This window comes from Halichoerus grypus, chromosome 3, assembly GCF_964656455.1.
Source record: "Halichoerus grypus chromosome 3, mHalGry1.hap1.1, whole genome shotgun sequence".
Lineage (NCBI taxonomy): Eukaryota > Metazoa > Chordata > Mammalia > Carnivora > Phocidae > Halichoerus > Halichoerus grypus.
Genome location: NC_135714.1, coordinates 184386118 through 184405983, shown reverse-complemented (window position 1 = coordinate 184405983; position 19866 = coordinate 184386118). Strand labels below are relative to the sequence as shown.

The 19866-nt window shown below is 36.6% G+C and overlaps 1 protein-coding gene across 2 annotated transcripts in view; it reads left to right on the top strand.

Annotated features, from left to right (window-relative positions):
* Nucleotides 1-19866, top strand: part of SGCZ (sarcoglycan zeta) — a 1078188-nt gene that overhangs the window by 1003410 nt on the left and 54912 nt on the right. For both annotated transcript variants that reach the window (XM_036068587.2, XM_036068584.2), the window contains one exon: nucleotides 9186-9308. In XM_036068587.2, coding sequence (XP_035924480.1) covers nucleotides 9186-9308 — 123 coding nt within the window. The remainder of the gene's footprint in view (nucleotides 1-9185; nucleotides 9309-19866) is intronic.

Genomic DNA, 19866 nt, shown 5'->3' with positions numbered 1-19866 from the left:
CAAAGGATTTTTCTCAGTTCTTTTATTTTTGTTTTGTTCTGGAGACATTTCACAAAAAAATACACTTCAAAAGTAGTTAGTCTGACCTCTGGAGCATGTAAATATTTAGATAATAGGAAGAAAAGGGGAAAGCACAGATGTAGACTGAAAAGGTATGACTAGTGAGCTAGAAGAAAACCCAGGAAAGTGTGTTTTCTCAAATCTTTATTTTCCTGTACCTCTGATATTTGATCTGTGACTGTGTCCTTTTTCTTGAAAATAGTCCTTTGTAATTTTCTTAAAATGAATTTGTTGGTGATTAGTTCTCCCAGTTTTTGTTAGTCTGAAAATATCTTTTGGCCTTCAATCTTGGATAATAATTTTGTTAGACTTACAATCCTAGGTTGGCATTTTTATTTTTGTTATTTTTTTCTTTTTCCCACATAACATTGACGATATATTTTGTGTGTTGAATTATGCCCCCCCCCCAAATTCATATATAAAGTCCTAACCCCTAGTACCTCAGAATGTGATCTTATTTGAAGATAAGGTCTTATTTGGAGATAAAGATAATCAAGTTAAAATGAGGTCATTAGGGTGGACCATCAAATATAATTGGTATTCTTTTTTTTTTAAGATTTTATTTATTTATTTGACAGAGAGAGACACAGCGAGAGAGGGAACACAAGCAGGGGGAGTGGGAGAGGGAGAAGCAGACTCCCTGCTGAGCAAGGAGCCCGATGCAGGGCTCAATCCCAGGACCCGGGGATCATGACCTGAGCTGAAGGCAGACGCTTAACTGACTGGGCCACCCAGGCGCCCCTATGATTGGTGTTCTTTTAAAAGGGAGAAATTTGGGCACAAAGATACATATAGAGGGGAGATGAAATACATGGAGAAGATAGCCCTCTATGAACCAGGGAGAGAGACCTAGAACAGATTCTTCCCTCAGAGCCTCAGGAGGAAGCAAATCTGCCAACACCTTGATTGCAGACTCCCAGCCTCCAGAACTGTAGAGCAATAAGCTTCTGTTTTTCAAGCTACCCACATGTGTGGTGCTTTGGCAGCCCTGACGAACTAATAAATATTTTATTGTTCTCTGTCAGTTTTGTATTTAGAGGTGAACATCAGGTTAGGTATTATAAATTCCTACTTATTTGGGAACAGATTTGCTGATATCACCTTCATTGGTCAATAAAATAAAATGATGTGTTACTTCTAAATGCAAGTTAAAAGATAGCGCTAAGTTTGCCATATCCTTTTCTCTTGTTGCCATAGCTTTGAAGGCAAGCGTTGAGATGGAGCCTTTGTCATTTGGTCCCTGAGTGACTACTGTGATTACAGCATCCTACTGAAGCTTGCTGGAAATGAGCAGGAACAAGAAACAGACCTTTGCTGGGCTAAGGCATTCTAATTTGAGGGATTGTTTTATGGGATTATAAACTAGATCTTTCTTTCTGATAGAAGATCTTTACCCAAGTACCCCATTTGGTCATTTTTCCAGAAACCCAAGTCTGATGCTTCTTTGGGAATCAGAAATAATGCTTTTCAATGCAAGCAATTCTAAGAATTCCATGTAATCATGAAAATATGCATTAGCTATAACAAATCAATAATAATACAAATACACAGTTGCCTAACAATATTTAAAATCAGATTATAATAAAAACTATATTTTATACTAGGATTTCTTAAATTGTTTATCTTGAAGTTTATTCTTATGTAGTGCTCAGTAAATTGATTTATAACATTAAAAACATGTTCCCACTAAAGGAAATTCAGAGACAATCTACCAAATATCAACAGGAATATGAAACAAGTCTTATGTAAAAACTAAGTAGCAATAAGCATACCTCAAATATTCTTACTAAATAGTATTAGCAGGTGGGGGCACCTGGTGGCTCAGTTGGTTAAGTGTCTGACTTCGGCTTCAGTCATGATCTCAGGGTCTTGGGATGAAGCCCCGCATCGGGCTCCCTGCTCAACTGGGGAGTCTGCTTCTCTCTCTAGTGCTACTCCTCCTCCCCACTCATGCTCTCTTTCTCTCTCTCTCTCTCTCATAAATTAATAAATAAAATCTTTTTTTTTAAAGTATTAGCAGATAGTATAAATAAATATGCTAAAGCTGCTCTGTAGAGAAGGTGGTTACTTTTTCATGACATTTTCAAGAATCCAGTTCTCTGTCTGGAATGGTTTCTGTGTACATTCTCTTACATTAGAAAAGTAAATACGTATACTGTTAGGTGACTTTCACTATGATGTTTAGGTGATAAATTAATTGTCAAAGTTGGATGTTTTTGAAAACAGAGAAAAAATAATCTTGAAATTTGGCAAGAAATTTATACTTAATTGGTACCATGAGATTACATTATTAGTTGAATACATCTGCAAAATTATCCTGCCACAACTAAACAAGTTATATTGAATGTAAGTTAGGCGGAATTTGCATAGAAATATATTAGAAAACTGTTTGCACCAACTCATTTTTGTTATGCTTGTGTTGATGTGTAACATGGATACACATGTTAATCGTTATTTGAAAGAAAATGCATGTTAAAAAGGAAAACAATTAAAAGTATTAAGGCATTCCATAAAACTACAGTGATTGATGTGTCAAAACGTAGCAGAAGACCAGGGCAAGCTGACAAGAAAGAGGGAAAAATTCTGAGAAGTTAGTTGTTGTTCTTATGAAACATATGTTAAAATAAAAGGTAATAGGCTGCAATGGAAAATTTTTAGTTCAATATTATCAAGAAATGGCTTTTCAACTCTCATATTCTTCCATAAATTATATTGCATCATTTTAGACATATTAATGTCTACTGAAAAATTAGGCAATGAGAGATTTCCAGAGAACATTTCCAGAGAATTTGTTTTCTTCTCTCTCTCTTATAAAAGCAACTTACCAAAAATGTAGTTGTAAGGAGTCTCTTCTCATTACTTAAGTATTCACTGATTCTACTCATAGAGAATAATTCTATCAGATAGTATTTTTTTCCCCGCATGCAACATGCATTTTTTTGTTTCTATTTTTCCTTTATAAATTAAAAGAACATGAATGATTATGATATATAAAAAATTTTTAGAAAATAATATTTCACTCACCAACTTTGTGCCATCCACAGTTTTGAAATGCTGTAATTTTGTGTTTGCATACTATACAAAAACCAGAATATTTTATGTATATGCTGTTCGACTGGTCCCTTTAAACACAATAATAAGTCGAAGGTTTCACTTCTCTTAGACAACATAGTCAACAAAAGTGGGATAAAGAGACATATTTTACTTGATCCTGTCAAAATTCATAGAGGCCAGGCCCAGGAGAAAATACTATAATAATTTATGAAATGTCTGGCTAGGTAGTCATACCAGTTAATGATAATGATTAATTAATTAATTAATAATATTATTATTATATCATTATGAATCACCAAAAAGACCAAAAAATACAAGTATAAAAGATTATACCATTAAGGCTAGTTTTGCTTGGAAACAAAGAAGAAAATACAGAAAGCGTGAAAACAATGCAAAAAGAAACTCAATTCAGAATTTATGTCCTCCTCGCCCTCAATGGGGTGGATGAGTAATTTATTGATTCATATAATAGGCAAGTCCAGGGCTACATGAGTTTGTCTCTGACTGGATCCAGCCATTTAAGCAATAGTTTTAGATGTGGCTCTATGTTCTTCTCATTCTCCTTCCACTAAGAAAAATGTTTTAAGAATATGTACATAAATAATAAAGTTACAAGATGGGAGTGATAAAAACTCATTTCAGAATAATGCTGACATGCAGAGCTCCCCAAGGATGAAGGGGCATGTGATTAAGAAGAGATTATGCTGAAGGCTTGTGTTGGTAACAATAACTATTTCTTCAGTTAGGTGGTGGGTAACATCATGTACACAATTGTTATATGTATAATCTTTTCATAACTTTTTAAAAAAAGGAAGATGGAGAGAAACAGTATGCGATCATACCTATGGTAATTATGGGCAAGGGAGTGATAAACAAGGCATAAAAGTACAAATGGTGGAAATTCCAGGTAGTTAACATACTGTGTAATAGTAGTTTCAGGTGTACAATATAGGGATTCAGCACTTCCATACAACACCCTGTGCTCATCACAAGTGCCCTCCTTAATCCCGATAATCACCTATTTTACTCATCACCCCATCCACCTCTCCTTTGGTAACCATCAGTTTGTTCTCTATAGTAAGAGTCTGTTTCTTAGTTTGCCTCCCTTTCTCTCTCTCTTTTTTTCTCCCCTTTGCTCATTTATTTTGTAAAAATAAACTTTAATTGAGGAATTACTATGGACAAGGCATTGGTCTAGACACAGGATGGTAGGAAGGCCCAGGTAGGGATCTAAGGGTGAATGTAACCTCAGGGTTCCTAGAGCTACCTTATTTGCTGGAGACAGAATGGTTACTCCTCCAATTCTGAAACAGAAATCAGTTCCTGAGGTTGAGGGGGTAGGTTGCAGGAGGCAGGGTGTGCTAATCTCTGACAGGATCTAGTGTAGATAGCAATTGCCAAAGGCACAGGAGCCCTTGTTCCAAGATAAGCCCCCCCAGCCCAGCCCCTGTAACCTTTTCCTCATTCTGCTTCTTCTCCTTCTCTCCCTAAGTACACTAAGAGTACACTTTCCAAATGAGAGGGTTTTTTTTTTCTTTTTAAAGATTTTTTATTTATTTATTTGACAGAGAGACACAGCGAGAGAGGGAACACAAGCAGGGGGAGTGGGAGAGGGAGAAGCAGGCTTCCTGCAGAGCAGGGAGCCCGATGCAGAGCTCAATCCCAGGACTCTGGGATCATGACCTGAGCCGAAGGCAGTCGCTTAACGACTGAGCCACCCAGGCGCCCCCCAAATGAGAGTTTTTAATGACATGCATAATGTAAAATAAAATAAAGTACAATGCTTATTTATATTTCTATTTCATGAAAGCAGCTTCTTTTGTTTTGTTTCAGCTTCTTTGGTTTTGTTTTTAGGGGGCCCACGATAATTCTAAAACAGGAATTTCAGAACTCTGAATTTAGTTGACTGTATTGACTCTTGTTTTCATTTTTCTTGTGGGAATTTCTAATCTTTTAATAATACTCTTCTTCAAGACCTTGAAAATATTGACAACATGTAAAATCAGAGTTATATAGGAAGAAAGATGCATCATGGTATGCTTGAGGAAAACACACCAGAGATAATTAGACATACCCATTTTGATCTTTGCCTTGTTTTCTTTAAATTAGAACTAAATAGTACCAAGAGGCCCCACGGAAATATATTGTTTGAGCCCCCATGGAGACTTTTATTGAAGAAAATTTTCCAATTCATGTATTTGACTGATTTAATGTAGAAAATGCAAAGACAGTAGATAAATTCCTGGAGCCTCTCTATTTGTCAGCAGATGTGCCTTTGGCCACTGAATATGACTGCAAGAAATGTGAATGTTCCAGAAAGGCAATGGAGCCATCTCTGAGGAGAAAAAGAAATCAGCTTGGTTGTTGCTTTGTTTGTTTGCTTTTAAAGAATATATACAGAATATTAAATGAACTAGAGAAAATATTCGGATATATATATTGAATACTTCAATGCTTTTGTGGAAACTGATTTTGCTTACATGTTTTCTATCTTTTTCCTTCCAATGCTCTTTACTTATTTTATCCCTGACTGCTCTTTGTTTGATTTTGAAGTTGCTAACATAAACTTTTTCAGATATTCTTAAGTAAGCCTTTAGTCTTGAGACTTTAGTTAGCAAGTTAGTGTTTAAGACGACCAGTAAAAGGGCACCTGGGTGGCTCAGTCAGTTAAGTGGCTGCCTTTGGCTCAGGTCATGATCTCAGGGTCCAGATGTGGAGTCCTGAGTCTTCAGGCTTCCTGCTCAGTGGGAGTCTGCTTCTCCCTCTCCCTCTACCCCACCCCTGCTTGTGTTCTCTCTCTCTCTCAAATAAATAAAATCTTAAACTTAAAAAAAATAAGATGACTAGTAAAATATAGAACTGTCCAGATAGCCCTAATTCCCCACGATCTATTTGCTAAGGAATCAGAGCTCCTTATCCAGAGTCATTAGGCATATTGCTTTCCTGAGACTCTGGAAGCATTGCTGGTTGAGAAAAAATGGAACTGAGCGTTTGCTCCCCTCCGAACAACTGGATGCTGAGTTGGCCTTGCCTAGCAGATATGTGAAGATAGAAACATGAAAAACAGAATAAGACACCACAAAACGTGTTATAATGTAATAAATTCAATTTCATGTAGCCTAATGCATTAACTTTAAACATATTCACAACAATGCAGTATGTGTCTAATTACATGCATTTACTCTTTGCTATTTGCAGAAAAGCAATGTATAGAAGCACAATATATTCAAAATTATTTTCTGATTTAAAATATTTATTGTCAATATATTGCTAATTGCTTGCAGTTTTGCCTTCTGAAATTTTACTAATATGTTGAATAAAGTGTAGTCTGCAGTATTAATTTATATATCTATTTTTAATTGAATGTTTCCCCATGCATTTATTTATGGCCTGGATGCATTTTTTTTTTTTATTCCAGGTGTGCGTATATTTTCTTACTTGCTTATTTGCTTTTGCTTATTTAAATTTAATGAATAAAGATTTCAACTGACTTTGCCATATCCAGGTATTCTGCTTATATTTCTACTTGTTTATGTGACATACAATATAGCATGTTTATATTAATAAAGTACCTTCCATATAATGACATTAAATGTTATGCCAAAAAGAGTCTTATAAATTTGTAACCATATGCAGCATGTGTGTGTATATATTTTATATTACATATATCATATACATATAGTGATCTAATGCACTTCAGGGTCATTAAAGTCACTGATATATTTTGTGGATCAGTTCACCCAATAAGTAAGTATATTTGAAGATAGCAACATGATGTACAAGTTAAGGTTTTATATGTATAATATCTAGAATATCTTTCAGGCAGTTCAGATTTAGTGTTATGTCTGAGTGCCTAGAAGATGGAGACATAGAGGCCTCCACACTTAGAAGTCACATTTATCAACACACCAGCCCCAAGCACAGTTTTTTGACCATCACGCAGTTGGGTTACTATGGTTTAAAGATTAAAAGCACAATACAGGAAGGTTAGATCATGATTAGCAGAAGACATACTCAACTGATACAGTCTGATGAAATAACATTTGCCAGATCAAAGGTATGATTGTCACCAAGAACAGTAGGTCTGCCATGGCTTCTCCAATACTGTCATTAAATTTCATAAGAAAAGTGCTTTGCTTAAAAAAAATATATAACAGATGTTAAAGTACAATTCATGCTGTTTTGATCTTGACAGCCTGCAAAGGTTAACATCAGTTTTATCTGACTTAGCATTGTCATAGTTTTAAAATTTTCTATGTGGACCTGAAAACATGTAGTTTCTTATATTATAAGAAAAATATACATCTTGTTTTCAGAGAAATTATCCCACATGTTATCAGGGTTTGGAATTAATATTTTCCTCTTGTTAAGTGCCCCTCAGAAGCTATGATGGTGGAGAGGTATACAATACTAAAGCCCGTGGGCTAGGACTGGGAGCAGGGCTGGGGTGGGGTTGAGGGCCCAGGAAAGGGACCGGAAGTTTATGTCTGGTATTCCTTCACCTGTCTAACTTCTTACCCTAAGTAGCCCTAGAAATCGGACCCAATTTTAAATTTGGAGGAAATTTTGGAATACAAAGATGATCTCATGTTTTGAATTCCTGGGGGACATGTATCTAAAAGATAATGGTAGTATATTGTCTCAGTCTGATTGGGTTGCTCTAATAAAATACCATAGACTGGGTGGTTTAAACAACAGAACTTGATTTCTCACAGCTCTACGTGCTGGGAATCCCAACAGCAAGGCACTAACACACCCAGCGTCTCACGAGAGGCTACTTCCTGGTCTGTACATGGCCGGCTTCTCACTAGGTCCTCACCTGGCAGATTGCAGGGAGGAAAACGGCAGACTTTATAAGGTCACTAATCCCATTCGTGAGGGCTCCACCCTCAGGACCTAATCACCTCCCCAAAGACCGCCTTTCCTAATACAACCATGTGGTGGGCTTGGATTTCAACATAAGAATTTTTGGCAAGCACAAACATTCAGTCCATACCATATGCAAAGTAAATGAAAAGAGGTACACACAAGTGTGATGTCCCTAGGTCCCTGACTGGGCTGGACTGTATCTGATAAGGGTTTTTGATGTAGAGAGCAGAGGAGAAATGCTCCAAATCGTAACCGGAGGGGAAGATGTAGCATATGCCAAATGTGTTATGCCAAATGAAATAAATTGATGTTATAGAAATAGCAATTCCTCACCCTCTGGCCAGTTTGATCTTTTTGTTGAAGCCTTTCAAACTCACAAATTAATCATGTTTTCCAAATATGGAAGCTGCCTTTGTGATTTGTGGATGGATTAATATGCAAAATTGTCCAATAAATCAGAAACAGATTTTCAATTCCATGGTGTAACTATATTTGTTTAATACTATATTTTAATAAATCAAGAAAGTTATTGATGAGAAGATACATTGGGGAGCACTAAAAACATATATATATATATATATATATATATTTTGCAAGATCGACTGTAAAATGCATTCACATTCAGTGATAGTAAAGGGTGAACAAATTTCAATATTAGCATATATGAAATGTAGTGTAGCTAAAGGTTCACAACTGAGTAATGCTTTACAAGTACCTTGTGATGTAGCAAGCGTGGGGACTATTGTCTGCTTACAGAAAGTAAATGGGAGTCATTCTGACCACAAGTATTTATTGAGCATCTAGCATGTGCTAGGTATAAAGCCAAGTTTTCAGGCAATAACCAAGAACAAAGCAGATGTCATCTCTCCTTGTGTATATGCAAAAGCTTTTTTTTGGTTTTGTTTTGTTTTTGTTATTGCTGTTGTTTTTAATTAGCTAAACCTACAAACCTTGTTAGGACTATGTCAAGCATTTAGAGGTCAGATGTATGCCCAACCATTCTAGCTCAGCAAACTACCAAATTAAACAGCCTACTGGAAAGGGTAACAATTTAAAAATATTAATTCAGGTGTAAAACATACTGCAGAGGTAAAATAACTAAATAATATATGCATTTCTTCTCTTTTTCTAAAAAAAAAAAAATACATGTTAATGGTTTCCTGCATACCAGTTTCATTTTTAAACCTTTCCTCTGATCATAGGAGCTGATGCTGTGGAAGCTCAGTGTAAAAGATTTGAAGTGAGAGCGAGTGAAGATGGCAGGGTGCTGTTCTCTGCAGATGAAGATGAGATTACCATTGGGGCTGAAAAGCTGAAAGTTACAGGTACTGTAGTTTGAGGTCTTGGAACATTGTTTACTTCTTGAAAGAATATGCAACTGAACAAGAGCTACATTATAAGATGTATGATCCCCATGCCGAAAGCTGAGTTCACATAATAACATGATCTCACACCATTAGATTTTCCAGGAGTCTTCAAGTAGAAGACAACTGGTTGTATTGGCAGAAGACAATGTACACACTGGCCTTAGTGATGTAAAAGTAAAGCTGTGTGTCCTAGGCCGGAGTAGGATAGGCGGAGGAAAGTGGGTCAGCAGAGCGGAAGAAAAAGTGGGGTGCAGACCGTGAGAAAAGCTAACCCAGGTTGATAGACAAATACAATTCAGAGATATCATTTAGAAGTAGAAGATATGCAAAAGAAGAACTAAATGTAAGTATCAACTATAGAATGAAGTAGGGGGAAAATGATAAACGAAATTATTTTCTTTGGCTAATTACAATTCTCAAAAGTATATATATCAAGATATAGTCCTATCCTGGGGCACCTGGGTGGCTCAGTTGGTTAAGCATCTGCCTTTGGCTCAGGTCATGATCCCGGGGTCCTGGAATTGGCCCCCCACATTGTGCTCCCTGCTCAGCAGGGAGTCTGCTTCTCCCTTTCCCTCTGCTCCTCCCCCATGCTTGTGCTCACACTCTCTCTCTCTCAAATAAACAAAATCTTTAAAAAATAAAAAAAATAAATAAATTTAAAAAGGGATAGTGCCATCCAGATATTATTTAGAAGTTGTTAAAGTCATTATTCTAGTATTAGAGCTAAAAAGTCAATCACCAACTGAAATTAAGAAACAAAAGCAGAAATCAAAGGTAAAAGTGAGGCTGAGAGCAGGGAAAGATTTTATGAAGATAATTTTAAGCACAATCTCTTTGAATTACTTGATTTACAATCATAATACATTTAATTTTGATAACATATTTTAAAAATACCCAAAGAGGCCTACATTAAAAAAATGAGATAAGCTTAACCTAGTGTTTCCCAAATTTGAGTTTGGGAAAGGTCACGGGCTATCTATCCTATCTAAGTCCTACTGAGCCCTGTGGGCCATGAGAGAACAGCCAGCGTAGAAATTGGCCTCTACTCTCAGGTTGTTTGGGTTGAATCCCTGCCTCTACCATTCAATATTTAAATAAACCCTATGTCTCCTATGAAGTTTTCCTTCATCTAAATGATTGAAATGATGATGATAACTTTAGTGTTCAAATTATACCAGTGTGTGTGTTTATAGTATTTTCAGCACATATTGAAGACATTGTAACAGATAGCTCTTTATATTTATTAATAAAGATAATATTAATATTGTTAATGTTCCAGACATGAGGGCTTATTTGTATTTCAAGAAAGGTGTACTATTAAATGGTACTGAAATTCAACAAAGATTTTTTTTTTTTTTTTGAGAGCGACAGAGATTGGGGGTGAGAGGCATGGGGGAGTAGGGGCAGAGAGAGAATCTTAAGCAAGCTTCACACCCAATGGAGAGCCCTACACAGGGCTCTATCTCACGACCCTGAGATCATGACCTGAGTGGAAATCAAGAGTCAGACACTTAACTGACCGAGCCATTCAGATGCTCTTCAACAAAGATAGTTAAATGGGGATCCTCACTGGGCCTCTTTGGCCCAGGTCACAACCCATACCACCATCCCTACTGACTCCCATAGCTTCTTTTCTCTTATGGGATATTCTGTTGAGTAGCTGGAGCCTGCACCATTGGGTTGGTGTTTGGAGTGTTCCCCATTACTGCCCAGCTGCCTCATCTCCTTTTCTTTCTTCAGCCTTCTTGGAAAGGTCAGGAGAGGAAGGCCCACAGGGGGCAAAAATTGACCTTTCTAAGCCCTGAGTCTGGGGGGCAGGTGACAAAACAGAACACGTGGTGGCTTTGGTTGGCACAGAGCACAGACAAATAGGAAAGGACATTGACTTTAGGGCCCTTGGTGCTAACATTTGAGTTGCTGGTTGGTGGGAAAGCAGGGAACCCAGGTAGAAATACACTCAGGGCGATGAAGCAGATGTGATTTCAATATTTAACCATCTTTGAACCTTGGTGGTGCCTACCAGTTATCAGCTTTAATCCTAAGATAGCTTTTAAGATATTACACACTCAACTAACAATTTTTTCATCCATATTCGGATATTCCCATTGAGTACTTTGCCTTCATAAGTGACAGGAAATTATAGAGCTCTTGACAGTTTTTATGAACTCATGGAATTTTAACTTTCTCTGATCTTATGTTGACTTGTCTCATAACAGTTGCAGTGAAGTGCTGTCTTCACAAAATTAGACTCATTAACTAGTTTTTAAATTTTTCTTTGAGGTGCATGGATACTCACCTTTATTTTCCTCTTTTTCTTGGTAGCCTGGCTGTCATCCTTGGATTGTTAATGGGAATTATTAAGTTATAAAGTTAGCAGAGAAAGTGGTCCCCAAGAAATCTGAGTTTTTCTGCTTTTCAATTAATTGCCTTCAGGCGGTCATCTCTGCTAACTCCCCATGTATGTGTGAATGTGTGCATATGACGTATGCATGGTGATTTCTCCCCCCTCCCCGTGTATGTGTGAATGTGTGCATATGACGTATGCATGGTGATTTCTCCCCCCTCCCCGTGTATGTGTGAATGTGTGCATATGACGTATGCATGGTGATTTCTCCCCCCTCCCCGTGTATGTGTGAATGTGTGCATATGACGTATGCATGGTGATTTCTCCCCCCTCCCCGTGTATGTGTGAATGTGTGCATATGACGTATGCATGGTGATTTCTCCCCCCTCCCCGTGTATATGTGAATGTGTGCATATGACATATGCATGGTGATTTCTCCCCCCTCCCCATGTATGTGTGAATGTGTGCATATGACATATGCATGGTGTATACATATGCATGTATGTATATCTGGATGTACAGATGGAAAAATACAGATGTTTCATTCTGGTTTTCTTTTTCCATTATTTTCTGTCTCAAACATATATACATAGCTTTGAGTTTATTCTTTGTACTACTTTTGATTGATTTTTGTCATTCAGTTATCTCAGAAAATTAATCAGTTTTATAGTAGAGGTCTGTACCATATGCTTCCAGAAGATTCTAAATAATAATATAATTTTGAGGTCATGGACTGCAGAATCCAGGCAGAAATTTTTGTAAGGGTTTGAAGCGTAACACTTGAGATGAGGGAATGAGAGTGTCTGTAACAAGAAACCCCAATTTCTAACCTGATGTGGATATACAAGAGGCTCCAGGTTATTGACAAAGAAATGCTAAGTTGGGAGTATTTTATTTTGATTAAAACTCCCCCCAGGATCCAGTTGCATTTTTGTTTCTCACAGAAGAGCCCATATACCCACAGACACACATAGACACAAACATACACACATACACACACCCTCTCAAATTCTTGCTAGGTCCTTTCTCCTTTAGCAGAATATCGAATGTTTACTTTGCAGTAGCTTTATTCCTTCCTGCAATACTTCTAAAATAAAGAAAAGTAAAGATATCAAAGGCAAATATAACTTAGAATTTCACATACTTAGAGGAAACAATTATGCATCGCATCGCATACCATTTAAAGGCCCAGGGACTGATTAGAAACTCTTGATTAGAAACTCACATATACTTTAAAGCAGTGCTTGAATTATTTGACAAATAACACTACAAAGAGACACTGACTCCAGGGTGCTTCATATAAATTAGGTAGCTGTGCTGACAAGACTTCAAAGTTACATGTGACAAGAGATCTGTGTGAGGTTGATTCTGGAATTTTAAATTTGTGGCACAAAATTTTCTATTTAAGCAATATCCATTGGAATTACAAATGATTCTTTCTGGCTTATATGTTACAAGCAATGGCATTTTGTACATGGACTTCTCTTTCAGGGTGACAGAAATGGATGAATTTATTTAGACAATGTGTCTATACACCTGAGGGAAAATCACTTATCACTAAAATTATTCATAGATCTAGCATAGCTCAGGATATTTACATTTACTGTACTTAGAAAGTAGCAGGGATTTACCTGATACGTTCACATACTCCTAAGATGCAGGAGGATAGAAGTAAAATCACAAATGGTTACCTGAACACCAACACGCCTCATTACCCCATCACCATGGTAAGCAATCATGTGCTGAAAATTTGTAATTTTTTTACTCTTAATATTACTTGAGTTGCTCAGTAATCGTTTGCTTAAATCTTAATTTGAAGTTACTTATTTGACCTTAACCTACCCTCTCTACATCGCTAAATGTATTAGAGTGTTACACTTTAGCTCACATATGCATACTTGAAAACTTTATTTTCATTAAAATTGGTCAAAGATATTCCTTACTGCAGTTATCTTTTGAGAGCCAATATTGGTCTAAGATATCACTTACTGCAATTATCTTTTGATACCAGGTAAACAAATAAAAGATATAAACCTTTACACTTAGAAGACTCTTAAATTTAGTGCTTTCAGGCAGAATCAATCAACTGCAATTTGCACTTTCATTTGTATTCCAAGTAGTATATTAACTTAGAAAACAAAGTGCAAGTCTAAGTCCTTTGACTTTATAAAGTGAAAAACTTTAGCCATATAAGATACTTTCATGTTACGTTTTATGCTATTAGTTGGACCTAGACCTCTCTGTTTTGCTTATGAGAGAAAAGGAGAATAGCTAGATGTGTAAGGAGAAAAGGATATCTCCTTTTTTCAGGCAGTAGAAATTAAAGCTGGCAATCTGAAAAACTAGTGAATCCCAACCCTGCATCCACCCTGTGCCCTAATGTTTGCTTGAAAGCCAAGACTGTATCACTCCTTCGTCCCTGTTCTAATTGAATGATTGGAAAGATAGACAAGCTCCAATGCTTGTTTGACAACAGAAGAAAGGACTTTCTGAAGAGCTGCCTTTTAAATTAAACACCATGCTTCTCAGTTGAAATCAATATTTCCTGGTTTGTTTTTATTAGTTAGTCTTCTACATCCTTGTTCTTCTCTGTAAATTGGCACACTGTGTGAAGGTCAGCTTTGGAATCAAGCTTTCTATTAGGTAGGACCATTGTTCCTTCAAGCTGTCCAAATCCCAAGAATGTGGTAATACGCAGCCAACAGAACAGAGCTGCTTGGTTTGAAAAGCACCTGAAAAAATGTGATTAGACCTGGTGCTGAGAAAAGTGATGTGCAATCACTTAATTGTCTCAGGTGTGGCATTTCAAGTCTGTGGACTTGGATAAATCACTCAACTCCGTTTTCTAGTTGCTTTTTGGAGTTACTGAGGATACAGATTTTAGAGACGCTAAAGATTAGTACCACTCTGTCTCCCCTCACAAATCTCCAGGTAACAAAGGATTGCAGGTTTTGAAGTGTATAAATAATGAACCATGCCATTCTCAAACAATAAGGTATTTGCCCTGAGCACCTTACTGACAGTCCTCTCCATGACTTATTGTATTTTTCCGAGCTCTCATTTAAATGTTTCCTACTTTAATTGAAGCAAAACTTATTGAAAATATAATTGTATAATAGAAATCTAAAGGAAGTTGTAAAAGAAGACAACTCCTTCATAAAGGTTGGAGTGGGGGCTCGAATCAATATCACTGTGTATTGATTTTCAAATTTTCCACTGATGTTTAAATTTCTTCTTATAGCTGTGAGCCTTAAATGCACAAAATATCTCAAAGATATAATTTATCCTGCCACTGTTTAAATGAATAGTCTGGTTTCTTATATATCGTGATGACATTCTAAAAATACATCACTTACAGAAAATGGTGTACTAGAATTGCTTGCAGTTTCATTGTTTCCTTGCTGGCTGTCAATCAGGAGCTGATATTCACTCCTAAAGGTGACCCATATTCCTTCTCATGCTTTCCAAGTGTCCTGCCTCCAAGAACACTGGGTGAGCTCCTCTCATGATTCAAATCCCTCTAACTTTCCCTCCTGTTGCATCGCTCTAATTTCTTTTTCTTCCTATAGCTGGAGAAAGATTATCTGCTTTTAATAGCTCATATGATTACATTGCCTATTACATTACCCAGATACCTGGATAATCCAGGATAATCTCCCTATTTTAAGGTCATTGATTAGTAACCCTAATTACATCTGTAAAATCCCTTTTGTCATGTAACATATTCACAGTCTGCGGGGGTTTAGGATGAGAACATCATTGGTAGAGAGAGTCATTATTCTGCCTGCCATACTATGCAAATGATTGAATCTCTTTAAGCCTTTTTTTTTCTTTCTATGCTGAATTTTCTTTTCAATGTTACGCAGCTGCATAAGTATAAATATTTGTTCAATATACAACAATTATGACATCCAGAAGGAATGTCTTAGAGGAAATAAGACTGCAGATATTTTATTGCTTTATTGCACAGATTCAAACAAACTTTCAAGCTGGTAGATCTACAGCTGGGAGTACTACCAAGGAGCACATTTTACAATCACAGGAGATTGACCACATAGAACCCAGGAGAATTTCTACCAGCTGACTGGAGAGGTTTTACAACAACAAACGGATTACGTGAATGCAACCTGAAGTACTCTGTACTCATCCAAAATGCAAAAATACATTTGGCATATATGATAAAAATACTATACGAAATACACATAAAAATACTATTTGTAAACAAGCAGGTAGTTGTGCTTTAGAGGAAACTAGACAGTTTAAAAACAAAGGCTGCAAACCATGACTGGTCTTGATGTCTGAATGCAGAAGGATTGGGTTATGACAGCCTCCACACACAGATATGAATTAAAAATGTTGAAACCACTTTTGAATCACGAAGCCTTTTCTTTTTTTTCTTCTTCTTCAAAGTTAGCATTATAAGAATCACCTACCACACAGGATTTTGGTGAAGGTGAAAGATATATATGAAAATCACTTAGGACGAATCCTAGTACAAATTTGGTATTTAATAAATGCCACCATATAATAATTTTTAAACATCATTACTGTTCTCCTAATTTGCTTAATATTTTTTAAATAAATAATTACAAAAAAAATAAAAGACATCGGACAATGGATGAAGAAAAACAAAGTAAGGGAGGTGAAAATTCATGAAGTGAAAATCATATATTCAGTATTAGAAATGGGAAATTGTATACTTCACTGGAAATTTGGAGATATTTGAAGACTTTGTGAGCAAATGTAAAAAGAAGGATAGAAGAAGATGGATAAGTAATACTAGTTGTATTCTCAAAATGTTCATTTCTCTCATTTAACCATGCAGACGTAGGCAAGCTCTGTGAGGCATCCAGTGGGTTCCTTAGAAATTACACATGTGCATGACTCTAGTTCACAATGCTGCCCTTGTCCGTAAATTTGAGGCTGTCACATACCATCATCTCTGCATTCCAGCATGGAGGAAGTGAGAAAAAGAGGAAGCAGAAGGAAAAGACTTTTCTTAGAATATCACAACCTGGAAATAGCACTCATCACTTACCTTTTATTGGCCAAAATTTAGTCACATGCTTATGTGTAACTGCAAGGGTAGCAGAGAAATGTTGGCTCTAACTGGGCTATGTTCTTTGTTAAAATTTTGGGTGGGGACTTCTATTGATAAAAGAAGAATGGATTGACTGAGAAAATGAACCATTTCTGCCATAGGAAGTGATGTAATAATATAGAATTATAATACGTAACATCAAAGGGAAAGAAAGAAAAAATACATAGTTTTAATATATTATCCATTAGACAGTATCAGCCTTCAAAATGGCTCTTAAATTTGCACCGTTTCAATACAGCAATCTCCCTTATCCTATTTTACCTATCGCAGAAGACTCCCATGCATTTAATTCTGACATATCTACTTTCTGAAAGTCATTCCTATCATGTCATTCAGTAAATCAACACCATGTTTTCACTCCCTGTTGTCTTTATTAAACTGAAACCTCACTTTCATTATCAAGATTCTTAAAAACTTTGATATGACATTTTTCTTATTTCTTTCCAACATATACACTCTAGTTGGATCAGTCAGCTCACTCAATTTTCCGTCTGTCTGCAACAGAGAATGCTTGAAGTCAAGGACTGAGTTCCAAAGAGTTATAGTGGGAAATTTTTCCTTTTAGGCAACTCAGAATGTCTAGAGCTGTGTTAAAAGAGTGAAGTTAAAATCAATAGAGGAATTTCAACTTGAAGTACCAAGGAAATCCCAGATATCAAGTCCACAACATTAATGGGTGAGGTGAATCTGGAGATTGAGACAATATTCCAGAGCTGGATGGAGACAAAATCTGGGTGAAACCAAGTTAAAAACAAACAATTGCATTGCATGAATTAGGGGTAGAAACCAGTCTTAACTATTTGCATCTTCATTTATTGGCTAAAGGCCTAAAGTTATACATGTAGAGAGGTAACCCAAGAGGCCGATGGCAGATGAACAATATCTCTTTTCCACCATCCTCTCTCCCTCTGTCCTTCCCTCCCTCCTTCCTTCCTAATTTCCTAACTTCCTCTTTTTCTTTCCTAACTTCCTTCCTTCCTTTCTTCCGGAAAGGTGGACAGCCAAGGGCAAAATCAGGCCAGTACAGCAGGAGCCAGCAGGTGGAGGGTGAAAAAATAGGTCAGTGGCATTTGAGGTAATGCAAGAATGGTGTGTGTGTAGCTTGGCAAGGAAGCATTGCAGGGGCAAGAGCGCACGTGAGGAGGGCATCAGGGAGGTATTGAGGTCCATCAGGTTTGTAAGTTGGGATACATGTGGGGGATTGAGCAAATCATTAAATATATTGATATCCTCTTATCTAGAGAAGATAGGTTTCTCACTCATTGAGAAGGGTGGTAGAGATATGAAAAGGAGAAAAGCTAGAATTAATTGTGTTGTTGGACTGGAAGTACTGATGTGAACTCATGCTTTTCAGTTCCTAAGATTAGATAGAGAAATAAATATAGATGCAAACATGCATTAATATGTGCTTGCTACATATATAGAAATGCATTTCCAGCACTATCTATAGGAATGGCTGTGGATTAGTGATTCTAGTAGCACTGCACACAACTAGTTCTCAGATTTTATTTCAGAATACCATTCTCCAATAAAAAGAATTAAGGACTTTTTTGGGGGAAAATGCATGATACTCAAACTGAAGCAAGAAAAATATAAAATGAGAAAGTACCTTTCTTATGCCAGGAAGTAAAGAAATACTCAGTTGAGGATGGAAACATCAAAGAGACAGGAACCAGTTTGAAGAGGTTCCTAAAATCACGTTGAGCATGAATACGTATAATGAAGATAAGAAATGTGACTTCTTGAATAAAATAGAAATCTATGAATCCATATTGATATAAATAATTAATAAGAAAAAGTTAAATATCTTCCTTACAGTGGGATGTGAATTAAAAATATAAAGCAATTATGGGATTAGAAAGGTCCCACTTGACAATAGTTGGAGTAATCATTATTTCAAGGGAAAATATCACTGAATGGTAAAATGAGTGAGAGAAAGTGAGATAAGTCTTGAATTTTAGAGAGCCTCAATACATATTTAAAACAAAAATATTATTTTTAAAAGTGAAAAAGCAACTTTCCAATGGTAAGCTCTGGCTGCCACCATGTTACTCAAAAGCATCCCCAGTCATGGTACAAATAGATGCTATACCATACGTGCTGGGCTGCAGCGAGAATCGAGAATCACGTCTGTATTACTTGAAACAAAATTGCATAACCTGAGAATAGTCATAAGGAGATGTATTACAAACTCAAATTGAGAGGCATTCTACAAAATATTAAGGTCATAAAATATTGAGGAACTCTTGCAGGGACTGAGATTATTTGCCAACTGGTATACCACGTGATTCTAGATCAGATCCCTTGTCAACAAGGTACGTTACTGGGACAAATGGTGTTCTAGCATCTAATCTTGTGTAACACACTACTCCAAAACTAACTCAGTGGCTTCGAAACAATGACAGCACTTATTTTACTCAAACCCTGCGATTTTGGCAGGGCTCAGTGGAGACAGCGGGTGTCTTCTCTTGGCTACAGCTGAGGTGACTCAAACTCTAGAGGCTGTATCATCTAAAGGTTTGCTCACCCACATGCCTGGAAGTTGATAATAGCTGTCATCAGAGACCTTAGAAAGGGCTGCCTGCCAGAACATCTATATGGGGTTCCTCCATGTGCCTCCGTTTCCTCACTTCCTAGTACCGGGGATTGAAGGGTAAGTTCTCAGAATGGGAGTTTCAGAGAAAATTCAGAAATTTTCTAAAACAGTCTCCATTGTTTTATGAAAGGAGTGTTAAAGAATTTGCAGGCATATTTTAAAGCTAATCACATTTGGCAGAATTTGAATGGGGCCGCTGGGCAAAGGATATACAAAAAAAATTTTTTTTAATTATACTCATGACTGTTCTTTAGTCTTAGAATTGTTTTAACCAAAAAATAAATAAAATAAAATAAAATAAAATAAATTTGAACAATATAATCAACCACAGATCACATTTTCAAAATATAGGAAAAATATTCTCTCCAAGTGTCTTGGTCAGCTCAGGCTGGTATAACAAAATTTCATAGACTGGATGGCTTAAACAATAGAAATGTATTTTCTCACTGTTCTGGAGGCTGGAAATCCAAGA